Consider the following 17,426-nt stretch of genomic DNA (forward strand, 5'->3'; position numbering starts at 1 on the left):
CGCTGTTAGGGAGTGCTGTTAACATGAAGTATGAACCTGTAACAAAGAGGAAGCGCTGCAGCTGAACATCATAGCAACTGAGGTTCAATGTGCTAACTGAATGGTTTCAGGCATGTGCAGTAGTAGCCTGTCTAATCACAACTAATCACCTCACTCTGCGTGTCGTTTGTTTTTGTGTTTTGGTGCTGAGGCAGCATTGGTTGGAGGTCACAAAATCGATTGCCAAGCAAATGAAATGTAAGTATCCTCAAAGTTCTGCTTGTTCATGCTGATAAGTTTGGAAACTTGGGCAATTAATACCCTTGTCATACCCATGAGTTGTACTGATGGTTGTACAGTAAGTAATGTGTGAATTCATAGGATGGGACCATAAAACTTCCAGTGCCTTAATACTTTGGTGGATGGGGCCTCAGAAAAGACCTGAAATCAAATGTAATGATAAGATTACAAGCTTACACTGCTATCTCAGAACAGCTTAGTGCAAGTCTTTTTTTTGACGTTTCCAGTTTGAACCTCAACAATGAAAGGGTTCTTGTCCTTTTCTTAAATGTTGACTCGTATTTTGTTCTCTTCCAGCCCAGCCACCGTTCACCATGTGTCTGAGAGTCAAATTCTACCCACCTGACCCTGCTGCTCTCAAGGAGGAAATCACAAGGTAGGAAACGTTCTGCTGTCTTTTCATGTCAGATGTTGTCTACTTTCTCCTCTGTGGCCTTCTGGACTTTGAAGAAGACATTAAAGAATGCTTTCATTCCTCAAACATGACACAAACAGCTGAAGCTAGTTTGTAGTCTTTCAAAGTCAGACATTGTACCAATTGTACTCAACTTTTTTTTACAAGATCATTTAAAAGTCTTGTGAAGTCACAGAGATTACAAGAGGAATTATGAAGTTCACATAAGAGTAAAATCTTTCCAATAATGATGCTGAACAGAATTTACTTACTGTAGATAAGTTGTGCACAGCACACCCTGACTGACGGGCTGGTTGTATGATACAAGGTTATTGTAGTTTTTTTATTTTCATTTAGTGTTAGTTTAGTTTTTTTATATATTATAATATGTATTTGTCACAGGTGAGATTAAAAAAAACAGAAAATGTGTTATAAAACAAAGAAATACATCATACCATTTAAATTTGTGTTCATAGTTTAAACTGGCACAGCAAAAAAAGCCTAGATTTCATGAAACTTCAGGTTTATGTATGAAATAAATTGACAAAGACTAAAAAATAAAGGTAATTTTCTCTTTTTTTGTAAACACACAATTTATTTTTATTTTTGTTTTAGTTGACATTTGTTAGTTTTTTCACATCCAGTTTTCATTATTTTGTTAGTTTTATTTACTTGTGGCTGGCTGGTTATATGGTGGCGTGACGAAGAGCTAAAGGTCAACGGCTGAAAGCACAGCAGAGCACTAAATGATACATGCTTAACCTCCGGCTAGCTAGTAAGTGCAAACTTGCGTAGCCGTTTGCATATTTCTGCGTGTTTTCCTATGTTTTCCTCATCTCCTATAGCCTACAAATGAGGTCACCCAGTAAATCTCGGTGGCTTCTACATTATATAGATTTTAAAAGGTAGCAGATTTTTTTTTTAAAAGGGGTTCTGTGTGGCCCACTGCATATCAAACTGGGGGTCCTTGATATTAAACAGGTTGAGCCATAAAGTCTTCCATCGTATGTTCTTTCATTACTGACCAGAGACAAGAGCCTCTATAGTAGCTCAAGCGTGATACAAAATGAAGACCGCTCGTAGCAGGGTGCACGCCTGATCGAGAGCAGGAATAAGAGGAGCAGAATGGCTAAGGGCGAGAGAGTGATATGATGAGAGCGGAGAGGTGATAAACATCGGCACAGAACACAGACTGACAGGGAGGTACACTGTAAAACCCTCTCTGTTCATTTATCCATTTGTAACTCTCAAGGTTAAATTAACGCTCAAGATTTTTACAGTGCAGACATAGATTGAAAAGGGAGTAAACGATCGATTACACAGAACGGAAGTCTTATTTTATGTGCTTCCCCTTCCATAAAATCTTGATGGAATAGTATGAACGGTAATATCGTAGTATTAAATAGGAGGAAAGGAAAATAGAGTGCTAAAATTTTACCTTTTTTATATAAAAATAACGATTAAGCAACATTAAGCACATATGCATACAGAGATTCTGGGCATTTATAGTTGTAGATGTAACTTTATGTTTGGAGAGCTTTGGAATACAAACCACACTGCTTGTTTACAGAAAAGTGTAATGACTAATCTAGACTTTGTCCTATGACCATGTTGCTGAAAGTAACAGATTTTCAACAGAAAATCTGTCATTTTCAGCGAGTGACTTGGTTGTATGATGACTCATTGATTCAAACGAGGTTTAACCTCTTGAAGTGTTATTATTTATTGTGGAAATGTCCTTGTTAGTGGTGTGCAAACCTACTGGACTGATAAGGAGTGATACCGGGGTGACTGAGGGTACACGTGTCTCCTTTCCTGTTTATGCTTGGGAGGATTGTAACATGGGACATTAAAGAGTGATTTATACTTAGTTGAGTGTCATGTTGTGCACTGAAAATAAGTGATTTACAAGCTCACAACACTTCGCAGCACGATGCGTTTGTAAACTTGTAAGCTTGAGCTTATAAATATTAGCTATATATATATTAGCTATATTTGGTGCAAACCATAAATAGATCAGACATACGTTTCCATTGAATTGTTTCTCTTCACCTCTCATCAAGTGCGCTGAGATTATGGAATACCACTGTAATTTTAAATGACAAACCAACAATGTGTTTAGAAGTGAAAATAACTTTGAGAATGGAGGTCATTTTGCACTAAATTACTTTAGCTTTTTATAGTAGTTCTTGTTATACGTGTGCTCCCACTGGTCAAGACCTCTCCAGAATGGTCATGGTCATAGTCTGGGTTGCTGAAACTGGGGTAAAATAAAATAATAATTTAAAGAGGGGTCTAGAATTGAAAGACATAGATCTCTCCTACATGTAGCAAAGTTGTCTCATAATAGTTTTAAGCAATACGACTACATTTTACTACTTCTACAACTACAGTAGAAATACATTATGTCTTCTTATCTAGAATATATGTTGTTTCAGGCTACAGCCAAAATCTCAGAAGCAGTTTTTTTGCAGGACTGCTGGGAATGAATAACATAAAAAAAGAAATTCTTGACTGGAGGCTTGGAGTCGAACATAACCAACAATTGCAGCATCACTGCCTTAGGGTTTCTCAGCAGGCTTTCTCCCCACACTCATTTTATCTGAATCAAAAAGAAATATTAAAAACTGCCTACAGGGAACTTTCCTGATTCGTCCACAGAGTCGTCGCTGATGTTACGTTTCCTTTTTTTTTCTTTTGAATTTTCACTATAGTTTAAATACAGTTGTGGGAAGAATACATTTAAAAGAGAATATTATGAATTTCATTATTCTAATAAGCCCTTTTTTTACCCGTTTTGTTTCTTCCCTTTTCTTACAGATACCTTGTCTTCCTGCAAATCAAGAGAGATCTCTACCACGGTCGACTCCTGTGCAAGACATCGGACGCGGCCATGTTGGCTGCCTACATCCTTCAAGGTAAACGGGAGGTGACGTGTTGACATGACTTGCACCACTCACTGCTCTGCACTCTTCTCATGACCTTGACTCTGCCCTGCGCCTGAAGGGCTTGACGTACTTCGTTGCTCAGGATGTCGCGCATGAAAATGGCAGATCTACAAGCTCACAATGTGTCACAGTGCCACCCTTTGTGAGCTTGTAAGCCTGATTTTAAGTATAAATCAGGCTCAAGCGCACTGTCCTGATAAACACCCCTTTCAAGTCCTTTTGTTTAGTTTTTTTTCTAATGGCAAAATAGAAATGAATGGATATACGGTATATTAATATATGTAGCCCTTACAGAATACTCATGATTATTCTGTACAGAACTACACACTACATATATTAATATACCGCATATAAATTATGCACAATGTAAAGAATGTAAGAAAGTATGATGTGTGCCAGTGTGTGCCATGCTAAAACTAGAAACAATATAGGAGGTGAGGTTATTAAATGCCATGCCTTGTCTGGCGTGGTCCTTTTTCATAAACAACATATCATGCTCAATTATAAAGTCTTTGAAGTGTTATCTTGTGCCATATCAGCTCTATGGTTTGATTTGTTTCCATCTTGCTAATCTCTATCTCTCTCTCGCATGCATGTACACACACATGCACGCACGCACGCACACACGCACACACACACGCACACTCTCTCTCTCACACACACACACACACACACACACACACACACACACACACACACACACACACACACACACACACACACACACACACACACACACACACACACACACACACACACACACACACACACACACCTAGCATCTAGGAAAGTGCAGTGTTAGTGAGAAAGCAGGTTCTCTCCCTCTCTATTGGGGAGGGGCTGCTGAATTAAAGATGGCTGCCTGGTCAGCGCCTGCTCACCCAGGAGAAATCACTGTCAGGGTCATCTGAGTGAGAGCAGCGTTGCATGCTGTACCTACATACCCCCACTCCAGAACCAATACCCTGAATAGTGTTTACTAGAGACTAATCTGTCTGAGAACACAGTAAAATCCTATGCTAATTTATCCATTTGTAACATTTGTACACTTTCAGAGTTAAATTAACATGGTGAAGGGACAGCAGTGCTGCTACGTTTGCTGTGAACGTCTGTGAACAGATTGAACATTTTGCTTCTTGTCCTCCAGCTGAGATCGGGGATTATGACCCTGGGAAGCATCCGGAAGGCTACAGCTCCAAATTCCAGTTCTTCCCCAAACACTCGGAGAAGCTGGAGCGGAGGATTGCGGACATACACAAGACAGAGCTGATGTAAGGACCACTACGCTCCTCCCCCGCTATCAGTCTCTCACACAGTGAGGACCCCCGCACTAATTTAACACGGAGAGGGTTAAAGAGCGTTTACACGCTTTTAGACTTAAATGAGCACAGAGGGTTTTACTGTGCAGTCTCACATACTGTAAATGTTGCTGAAGCAAATACCCTACCCATAACAACTTTTGACTGGCTTCAATAAAATACAGTTATCTCACCTCATCCCACCTGAGTGTTTGAATAATTAAATTAAAGAATGGTTTGGATTAACCTAGCTATTAGCCTGAGGTTCTTCACCTGCCTCTATTTGCAAGAACTGTGAAATGAATGAAAGGGAATTAATCAATACAGCAGGTAGTCCCCACGTGCGCATGCGTACACACATGCATGCGTACACACACACACACACACACGCACGCACGCACGCACGCACGCACGCACGCACGCACGCACGCACGCACGCACACACGCACACGCACACGCACACGCACACATGCGTGCATCCTACTCTCTCTGGCAGTACGTTAGCTGAGGAAGCATTTCTCTTGGCCTCTTGGTGACTCATACATTGGGACACAGACCAACACACTGGTGCCTCTAACTCACCCACTCAAGGTCGGGCAAGCAAGCCCCAATTGGCAATATCAATAGCAATTTAACCATTTTGTCTCAGTACAGCAATTTCACGATTCCCCTGTTTGATCTGGTGTTGTTGTTTTTTTCTCCACCCCTAATGTTGCTCATGGGAAGCCTTTGTTAAATATGAGGATTAGTCACTTATCAGCAGAAAGGTTGCTTAAAGGTCGATGTTGACGGGCAAAATATGAAGAGAGGGGATTAGAGATATGATGAATTACTGTACCCCTTGGTCTGTTCAATATAGTACAGGCAGACACAATGGAATTTCACTATAGAGCACTGTGTGGAGCCTATAGACAGCATGGAGAGATTCAGCTGCCCCCTAGTGGAACATCCAGAACACACATACACCAAAGTAATAGTAAAGACCACTCTGAATACAAATCAGTCATGATTGAATACAAGAGACCTGAGGCCAGTGTACATGTATATCGTTTGCAGGAAATGGGAAAAAAGTGTTCCAATGGATCCAGTGTAGTTATTATTTACTCACAAGCTCTTGTTAATACTTTAGCATTGGTTACATGTTACATATATATATATATATATATATATATATATATATATATAACCACTTTCACTTTGTGTGTGACACTGTTGTATGAGGAAGTAGGGCATTCATTTACGAAAAAACACAAAAAGTTGAAATACCGGTATGGAGATACAAGGTTTCTGCCCTACGCTGTCAATACAACACAAGAATATGCCTACATATCTCCATTGGAATCAAGTCTTCTGATTAAACTAATGGCAAAGTCATACATGTGTTACTCTATATTGACTAGAGAATGTGGTTTCTGGTTGAACTAAGCCAATTGAGTTTGATTTAATTGATATTCTTTCTTGTCAGGCAGTCTTCCTTGTGGAATCACATGCTGAGGTGATACTCTTTTTGTCTAATGACAAGGGTTTCGCTAAAAGAATGTGTCACCTTCCTCACAACAAATCTATTTAGTCTCCACTTTTTTCAGTTGTCTTTGGCTCTGAATATTGATGTTTGCGTATTTAGTTTTTCCGACAGCTGTGTCACATGTTGTTGTTGTTATTTTTGCCTCTTTCCCAGTGGACAAACACCTGAAACATCGGAGCTCAATTTCCTGCAGAAAGCACAGATGCTGGAAACATATGGTGTGGATCCCCATCCATGCAAGGTAGGAATGTCTTACTGGGTAGCTAGATTTATATTTTAAAGCCCTTTTTCAGTCTCAGAGATTTTGATGAAAGGTTGTTTCTTAAAACAGTGCTTCTCAGACATTTTAATATGAAGGACTCTCAATTTGGTATGCATTAGGCCACGTACCCCCATAAGTATGAGAGGATACAAATGTTGTTTTTTCTGGAAAAAGAAAAATAAGAGTTACTGAACTGTAAGGGACCATTTGGTTCCTAACTATCAAGCTGGGGACCCCCTGGATCCACCCTGGGGGTCCCCGGCGGACCCCACTTTGAGAACCACTTTCCTAAAATGTAATGAGAATGAATTGTACTCTTCATATAAACCTAACTGAATGCCATATTTTGAGAAGGTAACCATTAGACAAATGTGTGCTTTTGTCGCAGGACGTCTCTGGAAACCCGGCTTTTCTTGCGTTCACGCCGTTTGGTTTCGTGGTGCTTCAGGGGAACAAGAGGGTTCACTTCCTCAAATGGTGAGCAGCTTTTGACTTTAAGCGTTCTGATTGTTGTCAACTGTACTGATTATGGTTTGAAATAACCATAACCATAACCATAACCATTCATAACCCGGGCCGCAATGCATTATCGGCTTTGAACTTTTGAGTTGACCATGAGTAGTAAGTTGACCATGAGTAGTGCTTTTATATTATTTTATTGGGGGTTTGCCCAAAATAGACGATCTTCAAGCTCACAACGCATCACAACGTGACACGTTGTGGTTGAGCTTGTAGATATGCTATTGTTGGCGAAGGAATCTGGTGTAGAAGGGGAAAAAGTATAGTTGCAACTCAGGTCTGTTTCAATCTCTCAAGACATATTATGCAAACAGCCGAATCTGTCAGCACCACTGCCTTAAACATGTAGTGTTGATGTTAGTAGGAATAAACATAGAAGCACCTGAAAGGAAGTGGACTAAGAAAGGGGAGGAGCTAAACAGAGTTCCTGTTTCTACACAAAAAAGGAGGCGGTGCCCCAAGAGGCAAAAATAAAGCAGAAAAAAAAACTTTTTTTTACGGAATGGGTTTCCAGATTGGTTTTACTTAGAAAAGAGGGGTTAAGTGGTTAAGAATGCATACTGTTGCTGATGAGGCTGTCACGGTTAACATAGCCGGTACATATGCCTTGATAGTGAACCGATATAAATTTAACGTACCTTGTCAGAGAATATAAATTTGCATGGCAAAATGTATCTCTCTGTAGATACAGTCACAGTGACATTGTACAACATTACATACACAATTGAATTATTCTGTCCAGATAAACACAGACAACGTTTACAGTATTTATGAGACTGTTTTGTACCACACGCTCACGCTGTGTGCACGCTGTATTATCAGCTGTGTTTTGTCAGCCAAACATTGAGTTCCATTGTGGTTTATGTGATCTCCCAGCGGTTTTCATGAATATTTAAACACCCTGTGGCTTTCTGTGTGTGTGTGTGTGTGTGTGTGTGTGTGTGTGTGTGTGTGTGTTTCTTCACTCTCCTCCTGAACAGGAATGAGGTGGCCAAACTGAAGTTCGAGGCCAAGACGTTCCACGTATATGCAAATCAGAAGGAGGTGAGAGAGAACCAGAACGGTACATGTGGACATTGTGGGAACAGTGTGGGAACGTTGTGGGAACAGTGTGGGATAGAAAAATCCATGTTGTCGGTTGCTCCCTCTGTGTTGTTATATTGTCCTGCACGTCCTCTCTCATTTTCAACGTGCAGGATCAAAAGATCATACTGACGTACTTCGCACCCACGCCGGAGGCCTGCAAGCACTTGTGGAAGTGCGGAGTGGAGAACCAGGCCTTCTACAAGTGAGTCCGCCCAGTCAGTGCACACCTCCTTCCACAGTACACATTTTTTGACCGGGGTTTATACTTGGTCTCTACCTTGTTTTTGTCTATACCAAATCTCTTTGCTGAAAATAGTCCATCCATAAGCTCATAAAGTGTAACAGCATGCAAGCTTGTAGATCTGCTATGTCCGCAAAATGTTTGACTATTATGACATGCCCAGAATGGCGATACTAGAGGCGGGGCAGTGCAGCAACATACTGTAGTATTGAAATGCGTGAAGTGCCGCCCATAGTACCGGCTGAAAGTGCCGTGCTGCCTGCCGCACGCTGCAGGGAGAACACTAATTGAAAACACACACAAATCATTTGTCACTGTGCGGTGACGCCTGGAAACAGAGCATCGGTCAATCACCTGACTCACTGTAACTGTCATGCGAGAGCCATCCAGCGGCTAATGTACCTGCCAAGGTGACCTCGAGGCTGAGGCCCAGGCTGTTTGTCAGCAGGGAAGACGTGGCGCGTGTCACCGCTAACCTTTAGCGAAGGGAGCGTGCGCTAAGAGTGAGACCGAGAACACTCCAACGCTGCCTTCCCCCATGACAGATAGCGTAGGTTAATGCCCCCCTTGCTCCCCACTCTTTATCCACCTCAGCAAGGCGATAAATAAGATGCCCAGTCCACCTCAGCAGCCAAGGCGATAAATAAGATGCCCAGCATCATCTTAACACAGAGGCCAAGGGACAGCATTTCAGAGCGCTCTGGTGTAGCTGGAGAGGGCAGAATGGGAGAGAGGGAATTGATGGAGTGAGAGAGAGAGAGAAAGAGATCAGACAAAGGGCAGAGCCTGACACTTTCAGTGAGTCAGCATCATACTAGTGTCACGCAGCCAGGCGATTGGAGATCTCCGCCTATCGATCTGGTGATATCTGAATTCAATGAACCGTAAAGGCTTTGCATTGGTTCTGGTGGTTTTAGCAACTACATTGAGTTTACACACCACCAGATGTATACAGTAGGTAGTCGGAGATCTCCGATCATCTGGAAACACGAGACTAGCGTCATACAATCTCAAACAGTGATTCCCAACCTGTGGGCCGGGGCCGACTGGTGGGCCGTGAGGATATTGCAAGTGGGACCCTGTAGCAGCTCATAATGTAATAACCTAAATGTAATAAAATCTCATAATGCAATAAGATCATAATGTAATAAAATCATGAGCGCCTAACATCATTTTTGTTTGTAATGTAATGATGTAATAATGTGTTACATTAAAACCTTACATAGCCGTTCATAATGTAATAACGGCTCATATTGTTGAGAAAAGTGTTAAATCATATCAATATCAATATCATGTCAGTATCAGTATCATGTCAGTAGCATGGTCTGTATCATGTCAGTATCATGGTCAGTATCATGGTCAGTAATTATCATGGTCAGTATCTTGGTACAGTGGTAAGATACATGACTGCAGGACCGAGACCGAGAAGTTTCTTGGTTCAAAAAATGTTTTTTTTTCTACATTTGTGCCTGGCTCTGATATTTTAGTGAAAAGCACACATTAACTAATTGAGTACAAACCACGGTGGTACAGTGGTAAGATACATCCCTTGCAAAGCTTTATGAATAAAATCCAATCTCTTTGGTAGAGTATGTTAATACTGTTTATACAATTGGGCTGGTTGTATTTAGTCTCCCTGCTCTTCTATTGAGACATTTAGATGGTGTCAAAGGTCATGTCTCACCTAGACACAGCATCTGACTTGAATTTTGTCAGGACTTGCACAGGAAACTGGGTTTAAATCCGGGGTAGGAGAGGAAAGTTACATACAGTAGTGCAGCTTTAAGTATACATCATTATTTTCTCTTACAGGGGTAGCAGGTAAATAGGAGGTTAAGCACACTGTAATTGTAACATTCTCTCCAGCTTTTAAGCAACAGTTTCCCTTCCAGCAGGTTACTAAATACAGTAGAGCCTACAGGTCTAAAAATTAACATGGCTGCCGTGTTAAGCAGTTAAATAGAGTTCAAGTGGTTAAGCCGATTGTGATGCTATATTAAGTAATTTAGCTGGGGACCCCCTGGAACCCCTTCAAGGACCCCTAGGGGTCCCCGGACCCAACTTTGAGGACCAGCTCACTAAATGAATCTGCAGTGAGCAGCGGATAGCATCCGCCTGGCTGCCTTAATGGAGACTCTGGTGGGACTGATGCAAACAGACATAACGATGAAGACCTACAGTACTGCGCTGCACTCCTCCTGAGGGAACAAAATGACTTGAAAAGCCAACGCTGAATCATTAATCATTAATGTCTCACTTACCATGACAATACAAACATATTGAATAGTGTATGTATGCAGCCTTCAGAGGATGGGATATCTATAGTGGAGAGGACATGCATAATTAAATAACCACTCGGTATTTGATTCTGATTTCAGATGTTGTGCAGGGGCTCTTGGATTACATATCATGCACAGTGAAACTAATAGAGTTCAACAACCACTCAGGATTTTACTGTGTTACAAAACATTGCATTGGGAGTGTGCGTATCGTTACACACACAGTAAAATCCTCAGTGTTAATTCATTTATCCATTTGTAGAGATCACAGGTCCATTTGGTTACATTTGTACACTCTGAGTTGAATTAACACTCAAGATTGCAGCGTTCCACACTTGAACTCGTGGTGTCTCTCCTTCTCTTCTGTTTTGCCCACTGTGCAGGCTGGAGAAGTCGAGCCAGGTCCGCACTGTGTCTAGCAGTAACCTGTTCTTCAAGGGCAGTCGCTTCCGCTACAGGTAAGTGGCGTACAGTACAGTACAGTACAGTACTACCTACCGGGGACCAAACAGTGGGTCAGGACCCATTTATGGGTTGCGTACCCATTTTTTTGTTTCCTACATTTAGTTTTTAATTTCAAAAGATTTCCAAGTTAATAAAGCACCAACTGGTGCACAAACTTGGACATATCATCAGTGTTGTTACCTGGAGTCACTGGGTGTTTCGGGTCTTGCAACAGACACCCTCCAGGCGACCAGACCAAGGCTGATCAGACCCCGGCCTGTGTCCAAGTGGCATGCTACTGCCCCCACTGTCTCTCTGGGATAGTTAGAGACAGTGCTAATTGGGGGTTAGGGTTAGCCTGGTGGTAGCCAGACCGACAACATGGATCCACTCACACATGTCCGGCCGATGCCAGGCCAGGTTAGTTGAGATGTTGCAGCTGTTGGCGACACTAGGAGGCTCTAGGCACTGTGGGTTGCCTCCAGGCCTGGAGGCCTTTTCTGTGCGTTGCGTCGTCGTTGCTGCTGGGCACAAACATCTCACTCTGCCTTGATAGATTAAACCCTCCCCGCAGGTTTCATTGCAGCCTGTAGCTTTTTGTTCTTCCTCACGGAAGAGGTGGTTTGGGCTGCCAACCCTCTCCACCCCGGGTTGCCGCCACTCCGGTCGTCCTCTGTCTCTCCAGATGTCACTACACTCTTTGTGGTCGTCACCCATCAAAGATTTCCCCAAAGATTCGCAATTTTTCATAGATTAAAAACAAATTCAAACATTTTCCAAAATAATTTTATTAAGAAATAAGAAATTAAGAAATTCCATAAAAATAAAAATAAACTTGTAGATCGGCTGTTTTCACTCGTTTGGATTCTGCTGAGACATCATATTTCTCTTTTGGGTCTTGTGATAAAAAGTTTGGGAACCCCTGCAGTTACAGCACAGTACAGTACAGAACAGCAGGGTACAGTGAAATAACAATGGCTTGAATTATGAGGTGGAGGTTGCAGGACACTGGGGAGAGCCCCCCCCCCCCCCCCCCCCCTGCTATAGGGGGACAGGTGGTCCCAGAGGACAAGGCCTCCTGGCCCTCTGTGCCTTGCACTAGGACATACAGTACACTCAGTGACATCCTCAGTGTTCATTTCACTTTGAGAGTGAAAGAATTACACCATATTCTCCTCAGTGTTCATTAATTAAATGTAATAATACATTTATTTAACACTCAGGACTTTGCTGTGTTCCCTTACGGGTCCATTTGGGTCCATTTTGACACTCAAAGTTAAATGCACCTGTGTATGAGGGATCACAGAGTAAGCAATGTTTTAAAAGTCACATTGAGCTATCCCATTCCTTAATCTACCGGTCTGCCACGGGAGGGTGCCCCTGTATACTGCAGATATATCTCAGTCGATTCATAAGTTAAGTTAGGTCACAAAGTTTGAAAGTAGGACTACACTTCGATGTACTATTTACAAATGTACAATATAGCCATGCATATCCAGAGTTACAAATCCAACTTAAAAAGTGCAAGATGTGAGTAGACTGACATAAACCAACAAAAGGGTGAGTAGTAGAGTGCTAAGAAAACAAGTACCATAAATGCTACAAAGTAAGTACTAGGATGGTATACATCTAACTCAGCATCTGTGTAAACAATATTACTATTTACATTAGCATAGCGTAGCCACATATCTTTGTCACACTGCCGGCACATCGAGATTGGATAGAAAGTAAGTGAAAGGTTGTAAAAGGTTTGCTGATTTGCTGTTTACGGTCAAACTTTGTGTGCATGTGCGTGTGTGCGTGCATGCGAGTGTGTTTAACTGATCCCAGGTGTCTCTTTGTGGTTTTATAACAGTGGACGAGTGGCGAAAGAGGTGATGGAACAGAGTGCTAAAATCAAACGAGAACCTCCAGAAATACACAGGTACAGTTGGAATCAGAATGATAGACAGTAATAATAACATATTAATTTAACTCAGATTGTAAAAAATGACCTAAATTGACAATTATGGATCTATTTGACTGTGAATATGATATTACTTTGTAGGGAAAACTGAACCCAGATTATTATTAAAACTCAAATAATTGTGCCTTTTATTTTTAAGTCATAAAATGATGCCTTTTATGACTTGTACAGAAGTATGACTCATCATCTTCATTGATACTGATTCTCACTGTTTTGATATTACTCTTTGTTAGGGCTTGGCGATATGACCTTTCCCTCAATTACGATTGATGAACAAATATTTTTTAAATTGTGAAAATGATGTAAAGATTTTCACTATTTGTTGTACAACACCTTTTGTTGTGGCTGATAGAAATCCCCAATGAATTGATCAGCCAGCAGGCTAAGCCTGAGAGATGGAAAGCTGTGTGGCGTGCAAACTGAAAAGAATCCTGTCCAAACAAAAGCTTAAAGTTTAAAATGTTTTACTTCAGTGTCACCAAATATTACAATACAAGTTTCCAATAAATATGTGTAAAGAAATAAGTTAAACAGTGATCAAAAATACGAAATGCGGTCAACAAAGTAAATCTCTCCCAGCTCGCCCTACCCTCACGGTCAAACCAGCCATAAGGTGAGCAGGTGAGGACCATTACTTGTAGCGGCTGGAGGCCACCCACAGAGACACTCCCACCATCAAGGTGCCAATGAGGTGCCTACATCTATCAAGCCTATCAATAATCCAATCCAGTGCACAATACAAATATAATCCCCATTTGGCTCCTACACCATTGTACATCAAAGTGTAGTGCAGGGCTTAAGTGGTTAATCAAACTAATCAATTTAGTCGATTATAAAACATCTATTAGAATAGTTTTGTGTCAATGTGTTGATATATAAGAAAACAATATGGTATATATATTGTTAAACTTGCTTCTCGATTATTCGGCTATAAAATCAGTTATTGGTTCTAAATATCGGTTTTGATATATTTTTGATATTCTCTTTGTTGACTATGTGTGGGTTTGTGTGTCTCCACAGGGCTGGTCTTGTACCCAGCAGAAGTTGTCCGTCCATTACCCATGGTCCACGCCTCAGCAGTGTACCGCGAACCCGCCGGAGAGCCGTCCACATATCCATCATGGAGGGTAAGGCCTGAAAGTTAGCCCCCAGCCCACCACAACTCTGTCAGCAGTCTGTCACTTTACTGCCCTTGGTCCGCATGACCCCGTCAAATCCTCAGAAAAATCATCCCTGTTAAATAAATGTACCCGCAAAGTATTTGTCTCCCCCCAAATACATCCCTGAAGGAGATTTACATTTACCTTTATCTTTGCTCTATCAAGATTCAAGAGCATTCAAGAGCAATTACATGCACTGTGAAAAACTTAGGGTAGGGGGATGCTCCATAAGACAAAATAAAAGTATGACAAAAACAGTACACACAATAAAAGCATGACAAAAGCAGTATATAAAATAAGGTTTAAGTCCAGAGCAGCATACAGTACAAGGCAATACTGCACCAGAGGGTGTTTTTCTTATTCAGCAGTCCTATAGCTATCTTTGCCCTCATTTAGTATTCCAATATCTATGAATATTTATACGGTACATTGGATCCCCCAGAATTTGGGTAATCCAACGAGCATCCACAGAGAACATCCGGACAGAACACCAAACGCACCGTGACAAAACATAATTTTCTCATTCATTCACTTCCTCATTGACACGGTATCAGGAATGGAGGAGCACTTGTTTTGTATATCTCAATGTACCTGCATACTATCACATTGATTAAAGCATGCAAATGCTTTAGTCAATGCAGTGAGCAGTGAGGCTCTGGTTGGTGTTCGCCGAGTTGCGTGCCCTGCGTCAAACCTGGATTCAGTGAGTGCATATCTGAAAACTTTCAGATTTTAGTTGTAACTATATTAATGCTTTTGAGATATGCAAACAGGATTTTAAAGGGTAAACTTCAAAAAGATATTAACCAAACAAAAACAATGCCTGCTGGGTGTCAGTATTGCTGTTTATCTACAGTATTAACTTCATCTGCTGTGAAATTTAGAGTTTCAAGTGATTTAGGGAATCACTAGTCCTATGTGGGAGAATTATTTTCCCCTTCTTCAAATAACTCACGCACGTCCACACACACACACACACACACACACACACACACACACACACACACACACACACACACACACACACACACACACACACACACACACACACACACACACACACACACACACACACACACTGTAACGAGAGCCATTTGGCCCAAATCAAGCTTGCTGCGCTGGAGGGACATGTTGCAGGTGTGTGCGTCAGTCAGCCTGCTCTATTTCAGCTCCAGCCAGGGCCCAGAACTCTGTGTGTGTGTGTGTGTGTGTGTGTGTGTGTGTGTGTGTGTGTGTGTGTGTGTGTGTGTTTAGTGCATTTGTGTATATGTGGAGGGGCGGAGGAGACAAATGACAATACGGGGACAGATGAAGGCAGTCGGTAAGCCCACCTGCTGGCTTCCGGCATTGGGTTCAGCACTCAGAACAGGTGGCCTGGCTACCTCTGTTTTTGTGAGGCTAACCTTGCAGGCTGACATATACCCGCAGGGTTCTGGGTGAACTGTAGCGTTATCCCTGCTGGCCCGCTGCTACCTGTCCTTGTCCACAGCTGAGCCCCTGGCTTCCATCAGTATTTAACTGTTCAACCACCTAGCCGAACAGAAGTATGCACTCTGTGGTGTGAGTGAGTTTGAGGAGAAGGGTTCAGCTACTGTATGTTCAGGAGAGGTATGCGAAGTGCCCACACCCAGTGTGTGCTGACTTGGTGTCTTACAAGGGTATTAATACTCCATCTGAAAATAGCCTTCCAAAGTCTTAGGTCTTCCTCTCCATGTATGTCACTGACCAGGGTGGGGCTCCATCGAGCCGGGCCAATGCTGGCCGTACCAGCGCTGCTGGCAGAAAGTGGTGTTTTGACCTCTCACTTGCCTCCTCGCAAACCCGTAACTGAGCCAGACTCCCAGTCGGCCTAAAGCGCACACAGAGCCAGACCACGGCTGGGGCTCCGGGACAGGGACCATAAGGACGGAATAAACACGTGCATGCTTTAGAGGGCGGAGAAGCAGCCGAGACCAACCGCAGCCATGGTCAAGTGTCTGATCCGCATCACCACCCGGGTGAACGTGCACCTACGCATGATCAACCACTGCTACCGGGATGTGAAGGTCCGCGTCCTCAGCCTGGGGCCCCGCATGCTGGGCAAGGCCCTGGGCGTCCTGCCCCTCTACCCTGCCCTGACGGGGGCCGAGGACTCTTTGTCCAGCGTCTCCCCTGCGCCATGCACTCCTGCACCTGGCACTCCCGTGCCATGCGTTAAGCCCAGCACACCATCAGGTAAACTAAATCACCAGGCCCGGGTCAGGGGTGTTTTGTTTTACATGGCAGTGTCACTCATTCTGATTATTTTATATTGATCGCCATCCCCCATACGACCTTTTACTGTAAACTGCATGCTTCATTCTGCGGTAATGGTGGGGAGTTTTTGTGCTGGCTCTTTTGTTGCGACGTCAACACTGTATCTTGTTGACTCAGACTGGGGGTGCATTTCTATAGCTGCTATATCTGGCTCTGAAAATGGAGAGGTCACATCAGTGACGTTCGATTTCATATTTATAGACATACAAGGTGTATGGCCTTCTTGTTAAATAGTTAAATGTCATACATTTTGGACTTTGGAGTCTGTAATTTTAACTCAACCAAGGCTTCATAGAGCATGCTTAATATAAAATGAAACTTGTCCGTTCTGCTCAGCATAGCATAGGAAGAATTTACGGAGATAAACACTGATCATACATGGCTACAGACACACTGAAACATGTACCCTCGTCTTGAATCTGATTTGACAGAATATTTGGGTCAGCACTGGCTTAGATTGTTCACTCTAATATCCCCCACCTTACTTTCCCTGGGTTTTTAAAGAGTCAAGTGTTACGATTTGGCTCCTCATCAAAAACGAAATGTTAATCCCCCTCCTTTGGATTGAAGGTGTAATATTTCAGGAATGTGATACAGTCAGCAAAAGCTAAAGGACGATTCACCTACAGTGACGTCCGTACTGTACTGTGGCTCTCACATACTGTAATACTGTTAACCCCACAAGGAGCATGTCAATACCAAAATAAAATAAGACAATGTGGAGTTGTTG

The 17,426-nt window shown here is 42.4% G+C and overlaps 1 protein-coding gene across 2 annotated transcripts in view; it reads left to right on the forward strand.

Moving 5' to 3' along the window:
- frmd5a (FERM domain containing 5a) overlaps nucleotides 1-17,426 on the forward strand; it is a 79,240-nt gene that overhangs the window by 55,314 nt on the left and 6,500 nt on the right. For both annotated transcript variants that reach the window (XM_084059058.1, XM_084059059.1), the window contains 11 exons: nucleotides 195-237; nucleotides 577-655; nucleotides 3,494-3,591; nucleotides 4,769-4,892; nucleotides 6,598-6,685; nucleotides 7,095-7,183; nucleotides 8,206-8,269; nucleotides 8,422-8,513; nucleotides 11,215-11,289; nucleotides 13,131-13,199; nucleotides 14,262-14,368. In XM_084059058.1, coding sequence (XP_083915184.1) covers nucleotides 195-237; nucleotides 577-655; nucleotides 3,494-3,591; nucleotides 4,769-4,892; nucleotides 6,598-6,685; nucleotides 7,095-7,183; nucleotides 8,206-8,269; nucleotides 8,422-8,513; nucleotides 11,215-11,289; nucleotides 13,131-13,199; nucleotides 14,262-14,368 — 928 coding nt within the window. The remainder of the gene's footprint in view (nucleotides 1-194; nucleotides 238-576; nucleotides 656-3,493; nucleotides 3,592-4,768; nucleotides 4,893-6,597; nucleotides 6,686-7,094; nucleotides 7,184-8,205; nucleotides 8,270-8,421; nucleotides 8,514-11,214; nucleotides 11,290-13,130; nucleotides 13,200-14,261; nucleotides 14,369-17,426) is intronic.

Source organism: Gymnoscopelus microlampas (genome assembly GCF_963454915.1).
Source record: "Gymnoscopelus microlampas genome assembly, chromosome: 6".
In the NCBI taxonomy this organism is placed as follows: domain Eukaryota; kingdom Metazoa; phylum Chordata; class Actinopteri; order Myctophiformes; family Myctophidae; genus Gymnoscopelus; species Gymnoscopelus microlampas.